We start from the raw sequence: 23,776 nt of genomic DNA on the forward strand, positions 1-23,776 counted from the left end.
GGTCATGGGAAGTCAATTAAATGAAGGCTTGTAAGGGAATTAAATTACTATAAGTTGATGACCTCAACTGAACCTCAAGTGCACGTAGTCAAGATCTTTCCTTTTTAAAAAAAAAACCTGTTGATTTGATTTAATGAAGTAGGTCAATAAATAGTAAGTACCGCTTGCGTTTCCAAATCGGAACTGAAGAACCTGTGTACGAAAACCATGACTTTTACTGTAATACTTTTCATCTTATTCTGCTATCTTATATTCATTCAAGAATTTTTGAAATGCTTAATAGAGGTTAAAGGTCGTCTTAAGCCATTTTAAAGATTTTATTTGTTTTTCTATGTAGCACATCTTGTCTCGAAAAGGAAATAGCCTCAACTGGGCAGACTGGAGAGCCAATATGGTCTTTATCCTCTATCGTTTACTGAATTACTTGTAGAAAATCCAGAGTGTGTTTATTTCAGAATTCACATAGCTTAAGTGTGATTAGTTCTAAGGACATGATAAGCTTAAGAGAAGCAAGACCATGATTCTATGCTGGTGAGGAAGATTGCTTAGCTTGGTGAAAGTATCATCCAGAGGTAGTTTTGAAAGCATGTCAATTAAGCTACATCTTATAAGGAGAATTCCATAAGGAATTCCAAATTCAAGTTTCAAGTTTCAAGTTTATTAGGATTTTATATACCGCCTATCAAGGTTATCTAAGCGGTTTTTACAATCAGGTACTCAAGCATTTTCTCCATCCTATGTGATTATTTAGTAACCCACGATAGCGGTTATTAGCGCAGGAACTCTATGAGCGTTGGGAGCAGGGCGAAGAATTCAGTGCAGCTCCCTGCGCTAATAACCGCTATCGTAGTTTAGTAAAAGGGGAGGTATGTAACAAATTTTTGTTTGTTTGTTCCTGGGTAATAATTATTCTTTCTTAATTGCCTATGTTTATGTTTATTGTTCACTTGATATTCCGCTAGTGCAATAGGTCATAGCAGCTTACAATTTATACATACACTAGTCTTATAGCCCGTTAAATTAACGGGTGCTAGAATATATGCGTGTTTGTCTGTCTTTATTTCTTTTTCTCTCTCCTTAGCCGCTTTCTGTATTTCTATCTTTCTTTCTTTCTTTTTTTTCCTTGGCTGTCCACCATCACCCCTTGTCTGCTCCCCCTGTTCATTCTCCCTTCCTTTTACCTCCCCTGTGTCCTCCCCCACCCCATCACTGCTCACCTTATCCAACAGCAGCCCTTTTCCCTTTATTTTACCTCCCCCCTCTTCCTGCTCCCTCGTCCATCAGCACCTCTTCCTGCTCCCCCTGTCCAGCAGTAGGCTTCCCTTCATTCCCCCCCCCCCTGTCCATCAGCACCTCTTCCTGCTCCCCCTGTCCAGCAATATGCAGTTCAACAGCAGAGAAAGAGAAAAACACTATACACTTTGGAATATAAAAAGAAAGCAGTCTACTTTTATTGTCTGGCCATTTTATTCATGTTTATCCCAGTTTCTGCTCTCTTCTCTCAATTTTCTTACCAGGGTTTGCAGCCTATCTGGCTCTTCTCTCATTCCTGTCTTCACTTCCTCTCCTACATCCATCTCTGACTTTAACCTTATCTTTCAGTTTTCCTCCATTTATTTTTCTGCATCTCTATCTGCTTCTATTTCTCCAGTTGTTTGTTTTTTGGGGAGTTTTTTGAGGTTTTTTTTGTTTTTTTGTTAACTCCTCCCTTCCAGCATCTTCTCTTTCTCTCTCTTCCCCCTTTATTTTCAGTCTTCTAACCAGTATCTGTCTTGCTCCCTCCATCCAGCATATCCTCTCCCCTCTTTCCTCCAACACCTCATCTCTCTCTCTGCCCATCACCTTTTACTCCTTGCTTCTTCCAATGGAGTCGCGAGTCAGGCCTGACATATAAAGCTGGAAGCCGATTCCTCCCGGAAGCAGTCCTCCATGTTGTTTGCCGGCCGCTGGAAGGAGGGGGGAGGGTGTCAGGTCAAAAGCGCGCCGGGACAAAGGCGCGCCCAGACAATTGAGCGCAGCGCGTAGGCGCGCGCCGGGTTCCCCAACAAAACCCCCCGTTGGAGCCCCTAAAAACTGTAATTTTCTTCAGCGCGCACCTCCGTCTTGCGCTTAGTTGTCGGCACGTGCCTTTGTGAGCAGCCCTGCCTTCGGTCCTGTCTCTGTCCCACAAAACCGGCTGGCAATAACGAAGCCAGACATCACGGGGGCTTTCCCTCTTGCTAAATCACTATAGGATTTGCCAGTCTCGATCCCGCCCCTCAAAATCAGGAAGTAACTTCAGAGATGGACAGGATCGAGACCGGCAGAGCCTTTAGCAATTTGGCAAAAGGGAAGAACCCATGGCATCTGGCTTTGTTATTGGCAGCCGGTTTAACAGGGACAGGACCGAAGGCAGCACTGGTGAGGAGCAGAGGCTGGAGTCGGGCAAAGGAGGAGACTTACGTTTGAGGGACGGCAGGACTCCACGTTCACTCCCTCTGTGACGGTTCGTCTTCTGACAGTGACCTAGTAAGCGCGCATGCGCACTCGTGCGGCCACATCCCGACAGAAAAGGGATCAGGGAACACGCGTCGCGCTAGTGCGCATGCGCGGGCTAGCATTTTATTATTTAAGATAGAAAAGAACACCGAAGTTAAAAGTAAAGTTAACCAACCAAACAGTAAACAATCATACAAACTATAATCAAAATAAAAAAATACCTACAATCACATGTCTGCCATTCTGAGTTTTCTAAATACTAAATACTACAACTAGTGCATTTCCCAAAAAAATATGCGACGCCTACAACTGTTGCAGAATGCGGCAGTCAGACTAATCTTTGGACTAAAAAAATTTGACCACGTGACACCCTACTACCGGCAGCTACATTGGCTGCCGATGAAGGCACGCGTAAAGTTCAAATTTGCCTGTTTCTGCTTTAAAGCATTACACGGACTTGCCCCCAAATACATTACTGACCTTTTCTCCTTCTCAACCAACAGACACAAGAGAATTTCACATTCCAACTTCGTTTCCCCCCCAGTGAGAGGTTGCAAACTGAAAAAACACCATGAATTCCTTCTCTCACACCAAGCAGCATCATGGGGTAAAGACCTAGAACAATTACTTTCACCCTCTACTTATGAGGAATTTAGGAAAAGTCTAAAAACACACCTGTTCCTAAAACATCTTGACAACTGATCCGCTTATCTCTTTCCTCTCAATAGCGACCTACTGTCCTTTTGATCACTTTTCTCCTCAACAATGAATTTCCTGTCTAATTACTTCTCTTTCTTCTTCCCCTCTTGAAGTCAGTCAATTTGTACCTTTGCTTAATCTTTTGTAAACCGCATAGAACTTCACGGTATTGCGGTATATAAGCTGTTATTATTATTATTATTACTATAGTCAAATACATTCCAATAACCATTAAACCTCAGTTCCTAGTTATGAATACCTATCTTACAACTGTTTAAACTATTTAAAATTATAATTTTTACCTGAAATTACTTCATTTTAATTTAATTTATTTCAATTGATTCTAATTTAACTTCATTCCAATTTAATTCCATTCCTTGGATGTTAAATTGGATAACAATTAAGCTCCCAGAGGATAGGTCATTGGGAGTCATGTGACCGGGTAGTCTCTCCTATATAAGGAGCTCTGTGGTGGTAGTTCCTTCACTTGATGTTTCCCAGCAGGAACTCTTAGCCGGAAATCTGTATCAGAAGTAATTTTTAAAAGTTATAATTTTAAATAATTTTAACAGTTGTAAGATAGGTATTCATAACTAGGAACTGAGGATTAATGGTTATTGGAATGTATTTGACTATAGTAAAAGCACTAGTTGTAGTATTTGGTATTTAGAAAACTCTTCTTATTGTCTTAGTACTTATATTTTCAACCTCCCTGATGATGGACTCAACTGAAACTCAGCTGGAATTGGAGGCTTATGCTGATTGAACAATATAAGTAACTAAAACTGGAAAACAATAAGGATTAAGAAGAGAGAACCTCAGAACTGATTAAGCATTTCTTATTGGATCCTGAATATAAGGACCAACTGGCTTGGTCAAGTCTACAGATTACAACTCAAGGAGATATTGGGACTTTAACTGACATCAAGTTAAGTGAGCTTTATTGGGTCTGAATGGTTTCAATACTTAACATCATTAAGAGCCTTGAAGATTGATTGATGGACTCTATTTAAAAGCTTTAGATAGTACCTGTATATTTTCCCAGCCTATGATTTTGCCATTAGTAGCACTTTGCACTTTATATTACTTGTTATTGTAGATTTTAAATGTAGATGAAATAAATTTTGTTAGTTTTTAGGATATGAATTGAATTAAAGAAATTAATAAATTAAACATTTGATTAATTTATGTTTTGGTATTCTTGGTATAGCATTTTAATGAATTGAATATCAGTAATTGATTATATTTACCCCACTTTGTATAGTTGGGGAGAAACAACGTCAAATGGAAACCTCTGGTTGAACTTTGGAAGGTGCTGATGCTACCACTGCACAGCACATTGGGCCTAATGAAACAGTTTGTCAGAGCTCTAGATAAGGAGTCGGCAGCCTTCAAGTACTGTCGAGACATCTTCCCCCTTGATACAATCCATTCTTTACTTTTCATTATGAATTGTATTGGAAAATTTGTAAATAAATATTAATAAAAAATCCATCTTCCCTAATCCATCTGAGGCACAGGTAAAAGCTGTGTCTTTTTTGGACCACAGATAAAGAAGATCCTGAAGTGCAAGGAATTTCACAAGAAGCTAACTAGGAAGGAGAAAGTGACTTGGAATAGCTTTTTTCATAGTGGTTTGGGCTTCCTGGGCAATCCCAAGGCTGAAAACTATGTGGAGTTGGTTGAGAATTTGGTGAAGAATTACAATAAAGTGGCCATAGGATGCAGTGGTGTAGTAAGGGGGGGGGGGCAGGGCACAGACCGCCCCAGACGCCATCTTGATAGGGTGCCAGCAACTCTCCACCCTCTCCCATGTCACGTTCATGCCCTCCCTTCCCTCCTCCCAGTACCTATTTAAATCTTCGCCCGTGTGAACAAAGATTTAAAGAGGTATGGAGAGGAAGGGAAGGCGCAAGCGTGTCATGTGAGTGGGGAAGGAGCAGGGGGCAGGGAGAGGAGGGAACAGGAGGGGCACTTCTACCCAAGGCACCTCCTACCCTAGCTACACCACTGGTAGGATGTCTTTCAAAGTCCATGTCCTTGATGCTCATCTTGAGACATTCAAGGAGAACATGGGAGCATACTCTGAGGAGCAAGGTATATACTCTGAGGAGCAAGGTAAGTACTTCCATCACAATATACTGGACTTTGAAGGCCGCTACCAAAGACAATATAATGAGAACATGATGGGAGACTGCATCTGGGAGATGATTCATGAAAGTGACTTACAGTATAATCGCAAATCTCAAAAAATTACTCACTTCTAAACCTTCTGTGGACTTCTTTGTATAACTTCAATATGAATACATGTTAATTGTGTTTCATATGTTGCTTTTCAAGACCTTATAAGCATGAAAAGATGAAAATTCGGTGTTTTCACATTCTAAATAAGTAATTTGCAAAAATTGACTATCCTGGTCACAAAAGCAAAGTTTTATGGAAATTACAGGCATTTTTTAATACTTTTTAGACATGAGCAATTAGGAAATTACACTTACTGCCCAGAAACAAAAATTGTGTTACATAGTACAATCACACCTCGGTTTGCGAGTAACGCGGTTTGCAAGTGTTTTGCAAGATGAGTAAAACATTCCAGCAATTTGTAACTAGCAAAATTTACCTGCAGCTTAAGTTGATCTTCCAACCCTGCCACCCCACGATCTCGGCAACGTGCTTGGAGCTGAAGCTAGACCTGTTCTACTCCTCCACCACACCGTTAAAGCAAGCCCCACGTGCGCCCAACCCAAGAAAAGCCAGCAGCAAGCAACAGCCAATCCCGTTGAACCAAACCCCATGCGTGCCCAACCCAAGAGAAGCCAGCAGTGAGCGACATCCAGTCCCAAATGTCTCACCCGGCTCGGGTTGAAAGTGGCACTCAGATCAGCTCGGATCTGGGGAGGGGGCGCCAGACCGACCTACTTTACCTTTGAGCTAGGAAGAAGACTGACCGGGGCCAGCTTGTTGTTCCCCAGCCGCTGACGGCGGACAGATCCTGCTCTGAAGGAGAGGGAATACAAGCCTGAAACGGTGTGTGAGAGAATGGCTAATAAAGTAAGTGCACGAAGTGATCTGCACCGCTCCCATGCCGCTTTATTGTCCTGTCCTAGTTCAACAAAGTAACAATCATATTCAAAATCCTGACAGGGATGCTCCCTGTTTCATTTTATTGGAACTGAGTATAATTCTAAGCTGGAGGGTTAAGTTGGACGTACCCAGGACGCGCCATTAAAGCAAGAATGAGGAACAATATGGAATGAATCATCTGAGTTTCCATTATCTCCTATGGGGAAAGTTGCTTTGATATACGAGCGCTTTGGATTACGAGCATGCTTCTGGAACAAATTATGCTCATAAACCAAGGTACCACTGTATAAATAAACCAACCCAAGCATCTGTTTCTCAAGAACCATTCTACCTGCAAATTCTCTCTTGGACCTGAGTCAATGCGGTTAATGTTTATGTCTGTATTTTGGGGTAGTGTCTTTCTATTGGGATTCATTCTTTGAGGATTCAGAATGTCCCCACTTCCCCCCCTCTGCCTCCCATATCCCTGAAGATATATCAGTTTAGAAGGGATCAGGGCCCTCACTCCCATTTTTCCCTCTCCACCAGATGTCCCAATATTCCTCATGCCACTGTAGCGTCCCTTCCATGCTTAATTGTTGGAGATCCAGGGATCTGGGACAGTAACTATCCTCAGCTGATCCTGCATTGCTGACACTGGGGTCAAAATGGCACCTGAGACCCCTAGTGGCAGTTTTGCAGTGCTACTGTTAGGGATCAGATGCTACAGTATAGAAGGACAAAAAAGTTTTGTGTATTTGTGTCATATTATTATGCAGGTCGTGGTGACTTAAACTAACATTATGTTACTGTGAAATAATGCACAGTTTTGTTGTTTAACATGCATGTTAGTAACTACCCCCTTTAACTGCAGCTCATATCATTTTGATCAAAACAGAAGGTAACAGGAGACATAATCCCCACTGTATATATATTTGTTTGCTTTCAAAGGTGATTATATTATGAATGTATATTCAGTTTTACACACAAGACGTGCAATTTAGTACAGAGAAAATTTCTTTACATTTCATGTGCTTGAGTGTTTTTGTCTCATAGTTACATGCATGTCATACTTAAAAGAAAAGATTATGGAAAAAAAAATACAGCTATAACATAAAAAATTTTAAAGGAAAAGGATTTCTAAATTATTTTTTTATACACCACAGAATTTGAATTACGCCATGATCAGTTGATTAAACAGTGAACATGTTTGTTCCATTATAATAAAATAACTTTACCCCCCCCGCCCCCTTTTACAAAACCGCAAAAGTAGAAACTTAAAATCTTTTCTAGCTCTTAAACACATAGGGGTCCTTTTCCTAAGGTGCATTAGCCATTTTAGCACGCGCTAAATGCTAACGCATCTATAGGCTATAACGGAAGCGTTAGCATTTAACGCACGCTAAAACGGTTGGCGCACTTTAGTAAAAGGACTCCATAGTTAGTGATGATTTTTTTTCTGCCTTTCTGTGGTTTCAAAATGAAGTAGATGCCTTATGGGCTGTTTCACACACATGAAAACCAGAGAAGCTGGATGCCTCTGAAGGCAAGAAAATTGGAATTTGTGTTTGTTTGAAACAACGAGTGAAAGAATGAAAAGTTAATTTGTTTTGCCCGCTTTAACAGTGCAAGCATACTGATTTCTTTAATAATAATGCAGGTCCTTTCTTACACCTTTTTAAAGAATCGGAAACACAATCAAGCACATTTTTAACAAATGGAAGGGCTTGTTTTCTAATTTGCTGTAAGTTTTGTACTTACTGTACATTTTCCCCCTTTTACAAAGCTGTGGTAGCAGCTCCACACGGCAAACGCTTCGACACCCGTTAAATCCCTGTGGGCTTCGGAGTGATTACCACAGTAGCAGCACCTACTGTGGCTTTGTAAAAGGAGCTCGTTATTTCTAAACTTTAATGCACCATAAATGCAAAATATGTCATCTCCCCGCCCCCTCCATGACCAGACAGAACTCCCCTCCCAGAACCACCCATGGGACCTCCCAGCTATCAAAATGGCTGCTGAGACTTTCAGTGGCAGATCACTGTAGCCATTTTGAGACTGGACTGGCATAGGCAGGTTTGGATAATTTCTTACATTATTCTTACCATTATTAAGATGGACTTGGGAAAATCCATTCCTTATTTCTAGGCAGGTTTTATTCTTTGGATTAGCCACTATTGGAAACAGGATACTGGGCTGGATAGAACTTCAGTCTGTCCCAGTATGGCAACATTTATGTTCTTACGTTCAGCACTGCTTCTGTGCTACCTGAAGCAAATTACAGGCAGTCCCCGAGTTACAGACACCTGACTTAAGTACAACTCATACTTAAGAACGTGGTTGCAGCTTCATTTGATTTCACTGAGCAGTATTTCGAGTGGCATAGACTCCTACACTTCTCCTGCAGCAGGTTAAGGAATGCTGCAGGGCCACATTAAGAACAGTGTGTGGTTGTGCGTGCTGTACCTTAGAGGAAACACTGGTAGAGAGTTGGCCCTTTTATCAGCTGGCAACAGAGGTAAGCAGCAAGAATCTTAAAATCTACTTGTTCTGAGTTACATACAAATCTGACTTAAGAACAGCTTTAAAAACATAACTTGTTCTTAACCCGGGGACTGCTTGTACTGAACTATGCTGTGTCTTATGTGCTGTTGATGCCATTAACAGCAATCGTACGGTGCACAAAAATATTTTCTAGCCATGAACAGACTCTCTAATTTGAATTTAGGATATCTATAATAAATGGGCTTCGGGAAAAGACCTACACACAGTAGAGACTTTACCTTAACGCACGGCGGACATTGTCATTCCAAAAAAGTCACGGCAACATTTGCACGCAGGACTAATGCGCGTTGCCGTTTCTGCCGGTTTCAGGCCTTCAGGTTAGCATTGTGAGGGGGGATGTGGGGGGAAACTCCCCCCCCCCAGTACACTTAGAAGTACTGTCACTCCCGTTGGAAAGGAGAACGAGAGTTTTCAGTGTAGTGGGGAGGGTTCCCACACATACTCCCACCCCCCACCTCCCCCCAGGAAATGGCTGTCTTGGGCTCCGTAGTCTCTCGAGCCATTTCCTGTTAGCGATCTGCATGGGGCAGAAGCATGGGAAGATCGCTCCTGCCTGAAAACCCGCTAGACCACCAGCTTATGGGGTGGGGGGGAGCTAAAAATAGCCCGAAAAATTTAAATTTTTTTTGGTCAAAAATCGCGACTAACCAAATCCGTAGATACGGAATTCGCGAATACGGAGGGGGAAGTGTACTTTCTTTTGGGAAAAAAAAAAAAAAAATAGTCACAGCTCGGACTGATCACGAGTGCTTCTCCCTGGTAGTTCCAGCTGAGCTTTCTCAGAATCAAATCTGCTTCTGTCTAACACCACAAGGACTGGACCATCCATCATGGTTCAGGATGGATTGATACTCTTTTTTTTCTTTCTATGGACACACTTCTGGTCTCTTTCAAAAGATAAATGTGGTGGCGTTGTTGCACATTCCATCGTGATCACAATGGCATGAATGTTCTGTTTTGAAGACTAGTATAGACTAGAATTCTGTGCTATTGGATGGCAGAACAAAGAATAATTTACCTTTTGTGTGAAATGTATTTTAGGAAAAGCCCAGTACATGATTCAGTGTGTGTAAAAAAAAAAGGCTCCAGCGTTTGTGAAAAGGCTCACTGAAACCTATTGCTCTACTAAAACAACCCTATTACCCCAACAATCTCACCTATATGGAGCTGAATTGAAACCATTTACCTAGCATTGAGAAGAGCACATACATTTTTATATGCCTCTGACAGCGCAGAAGAGACAGAATGCCACAATCATAAGCACTGTTTATATTTTTCATCAGTGATTGATCTTTTCAATTAACTTGTGCCATCCTTGCTTAAGGGAATTATTTATATAGGCCTATGGTTTCATTAATCCTCTTTCCCTTCAAAAATAATTTCTTACGGTTAATGTATAGCTTTAATTAATGCACAGTAAATTCATTCTTTAAGCAGGCTTGGCTTCGTATTAGGCATGATAATTAGAGTGTAACCTACATGCACAATCTAATATAATAAAACGCTAGCCGCGCATGCGCACTCCCATCTGCGTGTTCCGTTTTCCGTGCACTGTAGGGCACCGCAGGTAGGAGTGCGCATGAACGCGAAGCTCTCTTTCTCCCCCCCCCTTCCCCGAGGCAGATGTCGGCTGCCGCAGCTGTCGGCGGCCCAAGGCGGATGTCGGCCGCAGCCGAGCCCGGACGGCATTTAAAAATAAAACAGGCAAGTTTTTAAAGTCCTGAAAAGCCGTCGGCCGTGAAGTATGCAGGCGACATACTTCACGGCCGATGGCTTTTCAAACCCCCCCTGCACTGCTGCCGATGTACCTTTTAAAACTCTCCACCCCCCCCAGATTTGTAGTTAAGGCCTGGCTTCTTCGGGCAGCAGCAGCGTTTAAAATTTGCTGCTGTTGCCGGCTTCAGGCCTTCTTCTCTGGCGGGTCATGCCTACTTCATGTTTTCATGAAGACAGGACCCGCCAGAGAGGAAGACCTGAAGCCGGCAACAGCAATTAATTATAAATGCTGCTGCTGCTTCTGCCCGATGAAGTTGAAGGAGGAAAGGGAGCAGAGGGGGAGAGAATGGTAGGGCATGGAGATAAGGAGGAAAGTATGGGGGGGAGGAAAATGCTGCACAGGGAAGTGGGGTGGGAGGGAAATGCTGCAGCACAGGGAAATGGAGGGGCAGAAAAAGGAAGGGAGGCGTACTGCTGGGTAAGGGGAACAGGAAAAAGGGGTTGATGGACGGGGAAGAGGTGCTGATGGACAGGAGGGGCTAAAAAATGAAGGGAGGCCTACTGCTGGACAGGGGGAGTAGGAAGGAGTTGATGATGGACAGGGGGAGGTAAAACAAAGAGAGAAGGGTTGCTGCTAGATAAGGTGAGCAGTGATGGGGTGGTGGAGGACACAGGGGAGGTAAAAGGAAGGGAGAATGGACAGGGGGAGCAGGCAAGGGGTGGTGGTGGACAGCCAAGGAAAAAAAAAAAAGAAAGAAAGACAGAAATATGTGAAGGACAATTTTGTATTGACAATTGTGCCCTGACATTTGCACGCACGGACAAATGCGCGCAATGAATGGGATGTGACCCGATAATTGCGCCCTGACAGGATACTATTTTGCCTTGTTCTTTATTTTTTTTCTCTCTCCTTAGCCAAAGGCTAAGGAGAGAGAAAAAAAATAAAGACAGACACACACACATATATTCTAGCACCCGTTAATGTAACGGACTATAAGACTAGTACTATATAATAATATGGTCTTATTTTTTTTTTCAACAACTATGTTAATCACGGTACACTGACAAATCCGCGGACGACAATTGCGTGCATGGACATGTGCACGCACGACAATTGCAGCCCATGAGGGATATCTGGAAGGCCCTGATTTGCTCAGACTCCTCAGGCCCCATCCCTTGGGGCCCAAGGGAAGGGACCTGAGGAATCTGAGCAAATCAGGGCCTTCCAGATATCTACTAAAAGGGTTTCCATAATCATGATTAATCCTTACCCTAACACTCGATAGGAAGAGAATGTTTTAAGTGTAGTGAGGAGGTCCCCCCCCCACCCCTCAAAAAAGAGGGTTACTTCATAACCCTGAACAAGGCAAAATAGTATCCTATCAGGGCGCAATTATCGGGTCACATCCCATTCATTGCGCGCATTTGTCCGTGCGTGCAAATGTCAGGGCACAATTGTCAATACAATTGGGGAGAGTGTGGCACAGTGGTTAAAGCTACAGCCTCAGAACCCTGAGGTTGTGGGTTCAAACCCACGCTGCTCCTTGTGACCCTGGGCAAGTCACTTAATCCCCCCATTGCCCCAGGTATGTTAGAAAGATTGTGAGCCCACCGGGACAGAGAGGGAAAACTGCTTGAGTACCTGAATAAATGCATGTAAACCGTTCTGAGCTCGCCTGGGAGAACGGTATAGAAAATTGAATTTTTTTTTTAAAAAAAACAAATAAAAAATATATTAAAAAAAAAATAAATACACAATTGTCCTTCACATATTTGATGGGTCACCATTAATCACATGTGGTTGTGAGCAAGGATCTCCTATGAATAGGTCACGTCAGCTGCAGCATTGGGCACCACCATTTGGGAAACTTGGGCTCTGTTCTTGTCGCCTGCTCCATGCTCCACTTGGGGATGGCATTTCCAGCCCTTAGGAGAGAGTAGTGGCCACCATGCAAACTGGTCTAGCTCAAGATCAAGAATGGGAGGCTCTTTTGTGACCTTTATCCAAAGGTTGTTCCAGCAATGAATGGAGGGGTAAAAATGGGAAACAACCCCAGGTAGTAGGAAATGATGGCACATGGCACTGGAGCCCCAGTAGAAGCAGGTTCCAAGTGAGTTAAAAGCTTAGAGAAGCAGGAGGAAGCTACTAGGATGGGGGAAAAAAACCCCAAAACAACCCTTTACAACAGGGGTGCCCAATAGGTCGTTCGCGATTGACCGGTAGCTCGCCAAGGCAAAGTGAGTCGATCATCCAGGACTCACTTTTCCTTGGCGACCTATCGGGCCAATCAATCTTCCTCTCCTCTCTCCAATTGCTGCTTGGCTGGGTGGAACTTCCTCTCCGACTGCAGAATTGACGTCGGGGAGAGGAAGATTGATCGGCCCGAAGCAAAAAGAGCATGGGGCAGCGGCGGCGGCGGCTTTGGGGCCTGTTATCCATTGGTGGCGTTTGGGTCCTGTTCCCCGATGGCAGCGGTAGTGGCAGTGGCTTGGGGAAGGGCAGGGAGAAAGAAAGAAAGGGGGCAGGCAGGAAGACAGAAGGAAAGAAGAGAAACAGAAAAAAAGAAAGGGGGCATGAAGAAAGAAAGATCAGGGAGAGAGGAAGAAAAAGTTGGGGGAGGGAATGAGGTGTGGAGGAGAGAAAGCATACAGGCTGATAGAAAGGAAGAAAGATTGGATGTACAGTCAGAAGAAGAAAGTGCAACCAGAGACTCATGAAATCACCAGACAAGGTAGGAAAAATGATTTTATTTTAAATTTAGTGATCAAAATGTATCTGAATTTATATCTGCTGTCCATATTTTACAATATGGTCCCCTTTTACTAAATCACAATAGTGTTTTTTAGCGCAGGGAGCCTATGAGCATCGAGAGCAGCGCTGGGCATTCAGCACAGCTCCCTGCGCTAAAAACTGCTATTGTGGTTTAGTAAAAAGGGAGGGGGTATATTTGTCTATTTTTGTATGGTTGTTACTGAGATGACAGTGCATAGAGTCATCTGCTTTGACCTCTTTGAAAAAACCCCGGAATAGGAATGATAATTAACAATTCTATGCGTACAGTGTGCGTTGTGTTTTTTTTTTTTTATTTTATTGTTGGTAGATCATTTTGACTTGGTCATTTTAAAAGTAGCTCACGAGTCAAAAAAGTGTGGGAACCCCTGCTTTACAATATGTAAATGGACAAACTTAGCAGACAAACTGTTGAGAGAGAATTAGGATATTAGAAATTTGCTTAAAGACTCAAGCCTAACTTTGACACTATATGGAAAGGCAATTCCATAACGTAGGGGCCTGACATTCAGCTAGCGGCGATCAGTGTTTTTATGAGCGCCATTGGCATTATGCCTGGAATTTCTAGGCATATGTCCAGGCCTCAGCATTGAATTTCCAGGTTTGCAGAGCTGGTTAACATGTAGCCAGTGAAGTGTGATTTTCAGTATATAACCAGCTATTGGTTTCCGCATAAAGATAGGACTAACTTTGATGTGGTCCTGTTGATTTAGTTGACCTGGTTGGTTAAGTGCTGAATATCGGTACTTAACCAGTCAAGTACAGACTCCACCCTTCAAAACACCCCCAAAGTAGCCAGTTTTGAGTTAAGCACCGACCGGTTATTTTCAGTGGCACTAACCAGTTAAGTGCTGCTGAAAATTAGCAGTTAGTCCCAAACCAGTGGCGTAGGCAGATGCCCAATTTTGAGTGGGTGGACAGAAGACCACAGTCCCAGAGGTGATCCCACTGCCTGTGCTTCCTCCCCCTCCCCCACCCCCCTGCAATCCGGAGCCTCAAGCCACCACCCCTCCCCCTTCCGGTATGTCTCTGTTAACTTTTCCAGCTATGTTTTGCATGTCTTCCTCTTTCTGTGATCTTTTGTAGTTTATGAAAGCTGACCTCTTTTTCCTTACCTTTTCAGCTACTACTTTTGAGAACCAAAACGGCCTTCATTTCCTCTCACTTTTACTTACAAAAAGGTTTTTTGCCCTTTCAATAGCTCCTTTCAGTTTTGCCTACTGCTTTCCTACTTCTTCCAGATGTTCCCATTCAGACAACAATTCCTTGATGTAATTCCCATCAGAACGAAGTTAGGGTTTTGTTTTTTTTTAAGTCTAGAACCTTTACTTTTGAATGAACCCTCTGTACACCTGCAGAAACAGGAGGTTGCATTAGAAGGAAGTCTGTGGGGTTGGCGCAAGAAGTGTTAACCAGTCACTCTATTCACCGCCAGGGTAGAGCTGCTTTCTAAAACGTATTCGGCTTCAACGGTGCAGCTTGAGACTCCGGATTGGAGTAGAGTGGAGAGGGCGGCGGCTGTTTTAGGATTCGGAACTTTTTAGCTAGTGGGCCTTGGGAATCCCTACTAGCTACCGGGTCATCGGTGTGCTGCTACTGGGTCAGCCTGAGGCCAAATTGGGTGAACCTGCACCCACCCGGCCCTCCTGTGGCCTGCCAGTGCCCCAAACAGGCAATTTTACTGGCCAAGAATTGTTTCTGGCCAGTTAAATCACTTTGAATATCGACCCCCAGGTGTCCATATTTCTATGCCCTGTGTGTTTGTAAATGTATAGAATATCGGCACTCATGCACATAAGGGTACATTTACCTGTGAAAGTGCCAGCCGAGTACCTATGCATTATTCGGAAGCTTTTATAGAATGGGCTTTCACCACGCATCTTCATGACAGACCTGCCAAGTCTCCCGCTTTGAGCGGCAGACTCCGGCTTTTGCGGGTCTTCTCCTGCTGATGGGGGGACGATCTCCAGCTGAGTTGCCTCCCCATCCCAAAGCAGTAGGAAAAGGCTTCATTAAATGTCATGTTCTGCTGTTGCTAATTCCGCAGCATCTGAAAATGACCTTTTATACAGGCCTTTCCTGGTGCCGCAGCACGGGGAGGCAACTTTTTTTCCTCTAGCTAGAGAATGACATGGGGAAAAAAATTTGTCCCTGTCTCCGCCCCGTCAGCTCAGTCCCTACCCTTGCCCCGTCCCTGCGAGCTTGGTCCCCGTCCCCGCAAACCATCTGATCCCATCCGCACAAGCCTCGAATAGTTTTATACTGAACTTATTTTCATAAAGTATAAAAAGAACATTCTGTACAATTGTCATGATATAAATCAGAGTCCTGGCTGCCGCACTAGAGGAAGAGATCTTCAGCTGGCAGGGATTTGTTATAAACGTTTATCAACACAGCTACAACACTAATTTATCTTAAAGCAAAAAAAAAGAAATAGAAATTATTTTCTACCTTTTTGTCTGGCTTCTGCTTTCCTCATCTTCTTGAAAAGAAAGAGAACAAGAGGGGAGTGGGATAGAACATGTCAACCTTGAGACAAATAATCTTTATTGCTGTTAATTTAAAACAAAATACATGTAGAAATGCATGAATAAAAAGTCCTATAAAGGTGATGTCCTTATTGTGAAAGTATCCAGTATATGACCCCACTTCCTTCTAGCGTTTGCTCCCTCTCTCTCCCTTTCCGCGTCTGTTCCCCTCTCTCACTCTCCTCTTCCATCCAGCATCTGCTCCCTCTCTCTCCCCTCCCCACTTCCATCCAGCATCTGCTCCCCTCTCTCTCCCCTTCCTCACTTCCCGTCAGTGTGTGTTACCCTTCCCCCATCTCCCTCCACTTCCCTTCAGTGTCACTCAACCTCTTCCTGTCATCGGGCCACCTTCCTCACCTTCGCGGGCGCTCTTCAGAGTTTTCTCTTTCTGAGGTATCCGGACGCGGCAAAATTCTCACAAGTCCCACACGACTTCCCCAAAGCTTCTCCTCTGACACACTTCCTGTTTCCACCTGGGCACCTTGCGTCAGAGGAGAAGCTTAGAGGAAGTCGTGCGGGACTTGTGAGACTGGTTTACCAGGTCCGGATACCTTAGAAAGAGAAAATTCTGAAGAGTTCCCATGAAGGGGAGAGGGAGGGAGAGAGGTGGATAGACAAGGGGAAGAGATGCCCGGATGGGTTGTAGTTGGGGTTTTTTTGCCGCTGACAGAAGGGAGCAAGTGTCGCGATCATGAGAAGAGCTGCTGACTAGGAGGGGTGGAAAGGGAAGCAATGTAGCAGATACTTTACTGCGGGGACAAGGCCATTTACCACTCCACGGGGTGGTGAATAGCCTTGTCCCTGTACCCGCAGCAACCAGGTTTCTTTTCCTCCCTGTTACGGCGGGCACCATGCCATTCTCTACCTCTAGCTGCCAATCAGCTGTGCCAGAGGCGGAGCAATGGGTGAGACAGGGTGGAGCAGAGTGATGGGCAGGCTAGGGGGCTCACCCTGAATCTCCTGCTGAGTGGGTCCCTTGACATCTTTGTTATCTGTTTCTGTTAACATGTTCTATATTTCTGTGTCTCTGGTACTCATTAGCAAAAATGTGTTAAGAGCCTCACTGTCATTCTAAGTTTGGGCCAGGAATCAAGACTACTGTTCTACACTTAAGATATTTGATTAGAGATGTCAGGTTTGGTGGTGTGTAATGAACTGCGCTTTTTCAGGTGAAGTGAGTAAAATGTATTCGGTGTTTTAGGAGGCGGAAATCCTAAATACAGCAATTCTCAATGGCAAGACGGTGGCGGTCCCTGTCAAGGTGGTCTCTGTGGATGAAGATGGCGCTGTGACAGACATCTCAGAGTCCGTGGAATGCATATCCTCAGATGAAGATGTAATTAAGGCAAGTTCATTCGCTTTCCCTAAGTGCTATCTCATCTCTGACGTCCATTGATGTGCTAATTTTGGCTCCCTAGTGACAAGCTCCATTGTAGTCTGGATACCTGGTGACTCTGATAGGGAGCTGAATGATTCAGTCTTGGTGTTTTTTGTTGTTTTATTTCCACCAGTTTTGTGGTGTTAGGTCTTTTGCTTTTCAGAAAAATGAGGAGAGATTTTTTAAATCATTTTGCTTTGGATTCCTGAATTCTCCTTGATTATAATAAGATCCTGTAATATAGCTCCCCAGCCCACCCCCAGTGATATGGCGTTGGTTTGAAATACTGACTGTGACATTTATATTTCTACCCAGCTATTGTCACTGAATATCCAGATATAAAGTGATCACAGTAAGTTTTCTGGGAACTGTTGATATTCATGTAATGTACCTATAGGGTTACCTGACATCCAGGAAAACCCGGACATATCCTCTTTTTAGAGAACTGTCCGGGCTCCCAGACGAACTTTCCAAAACCTGGCATGCTCCGGCCCTGTCTGACGGGCCTCTGAGCATGCGTGGATGACGTCACACACATCCATGCATTCTCCAGGCCCTCCAGACATGACTTGAGCTCGTCCGGAAGAAGAGAGGAGACTCTGTGGGGGTGGGGCTGGGGGCGGAACGGGATGGGGCTGGAGGGAGAACGTGGCGGGTTCATCTGTCCAGGGTTTCCCAGAGAAAAATGTGGTAACCCTATGTACCTGCATAGTTATCAGAATCCCAGCACTAGATATTGGCTGCACCCAGATAACTTCCTGCTCCTCTTTGGCCCCACCCCTGGATCACCCTGGCACTGCCCAGATAGTAGTTATGTGCTCAGAGATGATTTTTAGCAGATAGGCCCTGATTAAGGAGGAAGGATTGAGACATCCAGGTTTTACTTCCACTGATGTCATGATGCATCCTCCTTTTTCTGGAGCCATTTGGTAAGCCACTTACCCCCCCCTTCATCTCCCCCCTTACTACACCACTGATAAACAGTCACAGTGGGATTTGAACCAGCAGCCTCTGGTCCTTTGCCCTCACTGTCACCCAGCTGCTCTAACCATTAGGTTATTCCTCCATATGGACATCCTTCTGCTGCCACAAAAATGTTCGTGTTCCTTGTTTTGCCCCTTTTGTCATCTGGATTCTTCAATTTGTAAAATGAATGCTCATGCTGGATGTAGCCAACACTTGAAGAACAAAAACAAAAATTGCAGTAATGGTGTACAAGACGCCAAGTCTTTAATAAACAATCATGAAAATAAAAACAGTTTGTATCCAAAAGGGTTGATGAACCCGGACCCGACACGGGGTCCTAATGTGTATCAATTACAAGGAAACCTGATGGATGACAACTGGAATCAATAATATTGGTGAAAAGCTGAGCAAACTGTGTAAGCTCCTACACGGTGCAGAGCAAAAGTAAGAGACATTTGAACATCCATTTCTCACGTATTTTAAAAGAGGCTGTTTGTGCGCAGATTCTTTTCTAAACTGCATGAAAAATGGAAGTTCCTATGTGACCTACACACCTGAACGTCCATATTCCGAGTTGGATGTCCTTTCTAAAATGCCTTTCTGTAGATCGGACGCCCCCTAGCACTGGAGAAATTTTAATGGTCATATTCAGAGCTCCACTCCTAAATTAAAAAGTAGTGGAGAAAGGGGGCAGCCTTGCCTGGAACCCTTTGCCTAGCTGCACCAATTCCGATAATATCCCATTCACTGGTATATGCACCATGGCAATAATATATAATACCTTCTTTATACTTGGGGCTCCTTTAACTAAGGTACGCTAGCGTTTTTAGCACATGCAGCAGATTAACGCGTGCTAATCCCGCGCTATGCGGCTAGAACTAACGCTAGCTAAATGCTGGCGTTAGCGTCTAGCACGCATGGCATTGTAGCGCCCGCTATTCCGCGTGATAAAGTCCTAACGCAGTTTAGTCAAAGGAGCCCTTGGTCTCCAAAGCCACACCAAGCGATGACTTACCATGTTCCCATAAGTTCTGAACGCAGTCATTTAAATGGCCAGAAAAAAGCTCCAAGCCTTTAAAGGGCCACTGCCAAGTTCTCAGCCCAGTCAACAAAGTTGGGGAATTCTCATCGAGGGTTTTACATGTAGGGCTTCTTTTACTAAGGTGCACTAGCGGTTTTAACGTGCGCTTGGCATGCGCTACAATGCCCCGCGCGCTAGACGCTGACGCCTCCATTGAGCAGGCATTAGTTTTCCCGTGTAGCACGGGGGTTAGCGCGCGCTAATCTGAAGCGCGCTCTAAAAACGCTACCGCAGCTTAGTAAAAGGAGCCCTTAGGCTAGTGATTTTCCACTTTTTTCGTTCCGTATTTTCCAACAGAACAACAACAACAAAAAATTGTTCAGTGGTATATCTTTGACCATTTGATGTCCTTCTGGTGGCAGAAAAACTGGCCTGTAGCCAGTGGCATACTAAAGGGGGGGGGGAGGCGAGGGGGCGGTCCGCCTAGGCACCATGTTGGTGGGAGCGTAGGCACCCCTCCTCCTCTCTGCCCCCTCTGCCTCTTCCCACCCCACCCCGCACCACGCGTGCGCCCCCCCTTCCCTTCTCCTGTACCTCTAGGCGTTCGCCTCCAAGAGCAACAACTTCGATGTTTTCCCTGCAACCACGTCAACTCTCCTACCGAAGGAAGTGACATCAGAGGGAGAGCCGCCGGGATCGCGAAGAACACGTTGAAGTTGTTACTCGTGGCCGTGAACAACTAGAGGCATGGGGGAAGGGAGGGGAGGCAGAGATGAGGGCATGGGAGGGGGTGCCTCCGCCCCAGGCATTTCTCACCCTTGCTGCACCATTGCCTGTAGCCCAAGCATTCCCCATTGCTTTTAGTTTTTGTAAACCGCTTTGGTTTTGACTTTTTTTTTTTTGTTAAAAATTGTATATAAAATAAAATAACAAGAACTGGAAGAATCCAGAAAGACAGAAAAACTCACTGCTTTTGTTTTTAGAATCATAAGTGCCATATTAATGTTGAAAAACCAAGAAATCCTTTGATAAATGCAAATAATAACCACAGTTCCTGAATGTTCAGAGAACTGGAAAAAAAACCTGCAGTTAGATGATTAATCAACTCTAATCTTAAGCTATATTTAGGACTTGGCGAAATCATTAGATAGGGATAAAAATATTAATACACAAGCTTCCTAATAAGCCATCGCATATATTTCCTCATGCTCTCTGCAATCTCAAGATAAAACAAGTTTTGAAAAATATTAACATCGGCTTGAATTTATATACGTAGAATAAAAATGAGTTGATATAAAAATAAGACATAAACATAAATAAGGCAAAAACATGTCTGGTATTAACAAATAATGGTTATAATTGATTATGGGCTCCTTATACTAAGGTGCGCTAGCGGTTTTAGCACGCGCGCTAAACGCTAATGCCTCCATAGAGCTCGCATTAGTATTTTATGGTTAGCGCACGCTAAAAAACGCTCGCGCACCTTAGTAAAAGGAGCCCTATATTTCTCTTGTATTATGTTAATGTAAAATGGTAATCGTTTTCACTTATTTTAGTAGACAGACTAGTGAAAATTCCCTTTTCAAGTCTTGTTTGTAGTTTTCGGAACTCAAGTGCTGCTGACTCTGCCCTGGAGCATCCCTGAAATAACCAGTTTTGAGTTTGGCGTCAACTGGTTATTCTCAGCGGCACTAACCAGTCACATATAAGAACTGGCCCCTCGTCTATGAAACTGCGCTAGAGGTTTTTAGTGCTGCTCCTGATGCTCAAGTCCCGGATTGGCTGAGGCCCCTCAGGCCCCTACCAAGGGAGGAGCCTGAGATACCTGAGCCAATCAGGGCCTTAGGCATTGGAGCAGGAGGGATTGATTATATCTCCTGCTCCGTTAAAGGTATGGGGAGGGGGTTGTGGAGGGAACAGGGAATGGGAAGGGGGCGTCCGGGAGGTTGCAGGTTAGTATTTCCCCATATTTTTCTGCTCTCTCTTCTTTCTGTTTGCAGCCCTAAAAGTAATAGGTTGGATAATTTTTTTAAACATTATTATTATATATTTTTAACTTGTAAAATCACCCTCTAAATGGATTTCATACAAATATGTGGAGAGTGTATTCGTCATTCTTGATTGACTGCATCTAAGTAATCTGGCTTGCCCAGGGATGTAAATTGATAGAAAAGAAATCCCAAACTTCCAGCCCCTGGTATAGATATATATATTTTTTTTAAAGACTTAAAAGGGGGAAATAATTCTGTTTCAATACTTCTGAACAGACTTTTCTGTTGTGGAGTGTAACATATAAGGCACTTAGAACATTATTCCACCTGAAATTCCCACTGTATACAGGAAAATAATATTTATCTGTTTGACTTATTTGCACTTATGGTGTCCTGTGGATTGAAATTGATATTCCTTGTGGGAATTATATTATATTTAAGCAGGCTTGTAAGTTGCATTAGTTTCTACAGCAGAATCTCACACCCGCTACATACTTTGCTAATAAATTTTGACAGGTCCTCTTTGAACTTCACCGTTGCAACTCTGAGAGCGTGATACCTAGGGCTCCATTTACAAAGGTGCACTAGCGTTTTTAGCGCACGTACCGGATTAGCGCGCGCTATATCACGTGCTAGCTGAAAAATTACCGCCTGCTTAAAAGGAGGCGAAAGCGGCTAGCGCACGCTAAAACCGCTAGCGCATCTTTGTAAAAGGAGCCCCCTAGTATTTTGAAGTTTGCATTGGGCATTCTATAAAGGAAATTATTCTTCTGATAAACTAAATATGTGGGGGGAGGGGGGAAGAAATTGTAGTGTCCTTTTTTTTTTAACCATGGAAAGTTACTGACTAGTCATGTGATAACCTAGTAAGAATATGAAGGCATGCAGTAAAAAAAAAAAAAGGCCTGCCTGCATAAGGGATGGCCTTGACACCACCTGGCACAAGATGATTAATAGCTCTCAGCTGCTTCTGATATGAAGGGGAGGGGTGAAGCAAATCAGAGGCCTGCCTACCAAGGATAACAATTATAAACAGACGAGAAGCTGGATTCACACCGGGATTCATCTCGAATCAAGCAGATGCCAGGGACCATCCAAACAGACCTCATCCTGCCAGTTGTTAATGGCATGGATCCACCCAGTGCTCTTTTCTGATTCCTCATTTTGCATTACTGTAAAACACCTTATTCTATCACAGGAGTAGGGAACTCCGGTCCTCGAGAGCCGTATTCCAGTCGGGTTTTCAGGATTCCCCCAATGAATATGCATTGAAAGCAGTGCATGCAACTAGATCTCATGCATATTCATTGGGGAAATCTTGAAAACCCGACTGGAATACAGCTCTCGAGGACCGGAGTTCCCTACCCCTGCTCTATCAGAAGGAAGGACATTGTATCAAATAAAGATAAACCAGAGAGAGGCAGGACTGTGCTGACTCGTCTGTACGATGCAGTTTGATACACTATATGTTCTGCATTTACTGGTCTGTTCATACTGAAATTATATTCCTCCCCCCCCCCCCTCCTTTACTAACGCGTAACGTGGGTTTTAGCGCCAGCATCGGTGGTAACTACCAAGTGCAGTCTGGAGAGACCCTAACCAACAAATGAACCAGCAAATGTGGTGTTCCTCAAGGCTCCCCTCGATCACCCCCTCTCTTCAATGTCTTTCTATCCTTCCTGGGAGCTCATCTAAAAAGCTTAAATGTTACCCACTATAGTTATGCTGGCGACATTACTGTTGTCCTCCCTGTCACCTGCCTACCACCCTCAGAGATTCAAAGAATAGACTCAGGGCTCCTTTTACAAAAGTACGCTAGGGCCTTAACGCGCGCAATAGCGGGCGTTAAATTTGCGAGCGCGCTAGCCACTACCGCCTCCTTTTTAGGAGGCGGTAGATTTTCGACTATAGCGTGCGGTAATTTTGTGCGTGCGCTAAAAACCCTAGCGCACCTTCGTAAAAGGAGCCCTCAGTCTTATCCACTATAGAAGGGTGGATGTCACACTTCAAGTTAAAACTAAACACTGAAAAAAACTAAGTTTTTTCTAGTCACCTCTACCAACTGCACCTTGGACACCTTAGCTCTGAGAGGAAATACCTTTCCCATCACCCCATCGATTAGAATCCTGGAAGTTCACCTTGATAGACAGCTATCTATGACCACCCAAGTGGACCAAGTTGTACGCAAAGGCTTCATCATGCTTTGGAAACTAAGATCCATAAGAAAATTCTTTGAACTTGCACCTTTCCGATTACTAGTCCAATCGCTAGTGTTAAGCCTCCTGGACTACTAGCAGGACAATGCAGGCATTTCCGGCAACTGAGTATCATCCAAAACACAGCAGTGAGACTAATCTTTAACCTGAAAAATTTGACCACCTAACTCCATTCTACCAAAAACTACATTGGCTTCCTGTCAAGGGAAGAGTTCTCTTCAAATTTGGATGCCTTGTCTACAAAGAAAAACTGCAAATAGTAGATGAAAGATCCTCAAAAAAATGTATATTTGTATCCAGATAGTTCTCCAAATGTGTTTCAGTGGAATAAATGCCTGCTTCTGTCATCCTTTATTTTAAAAAT

The 23,776-nt window shown here is 43.9% G+C and overlaps 1 protein-coding gene across 2 annotated transcripts in view; it reads left to right on the forward strand.

The window, feature by feature from the left end:
- TMEM132D (transmembrane protein 132D) overlaps window positions 1–23,776 on the forward strand; it is a 610,320-nt gene that overhangs the window by 467,531 nt on the left and 119,013 nt on the right. For both annotated transcript variants that reach the window (XM_033957235.1, XM_033957236.1), the window contains one exon: window positions 17,042–17,185. In XM_033957235.1, the coding sequence (XP_033813126.1) occupies window positions 17,042–17,185 (144 nt within the window). The remainder of the gene's footprint in view (window positions 1–17,041; window positions 17,186–23,776) is intronic.

This window comes from Geotrypetes seraphini, chromosome 8 (genome assembly GCF_902459505.1).
Source record: "Geotrypetes seraphini chromosome 8, aGeoSer1.1, whole genome shotgun sequence".
Classification (NCBI taxonomy): Eukaryota; Metazoa; Chordata; class Amphibia; order Gymnophiona; family Dermophiidae; genus Geotrypetes; species Geotrypetes seraphini.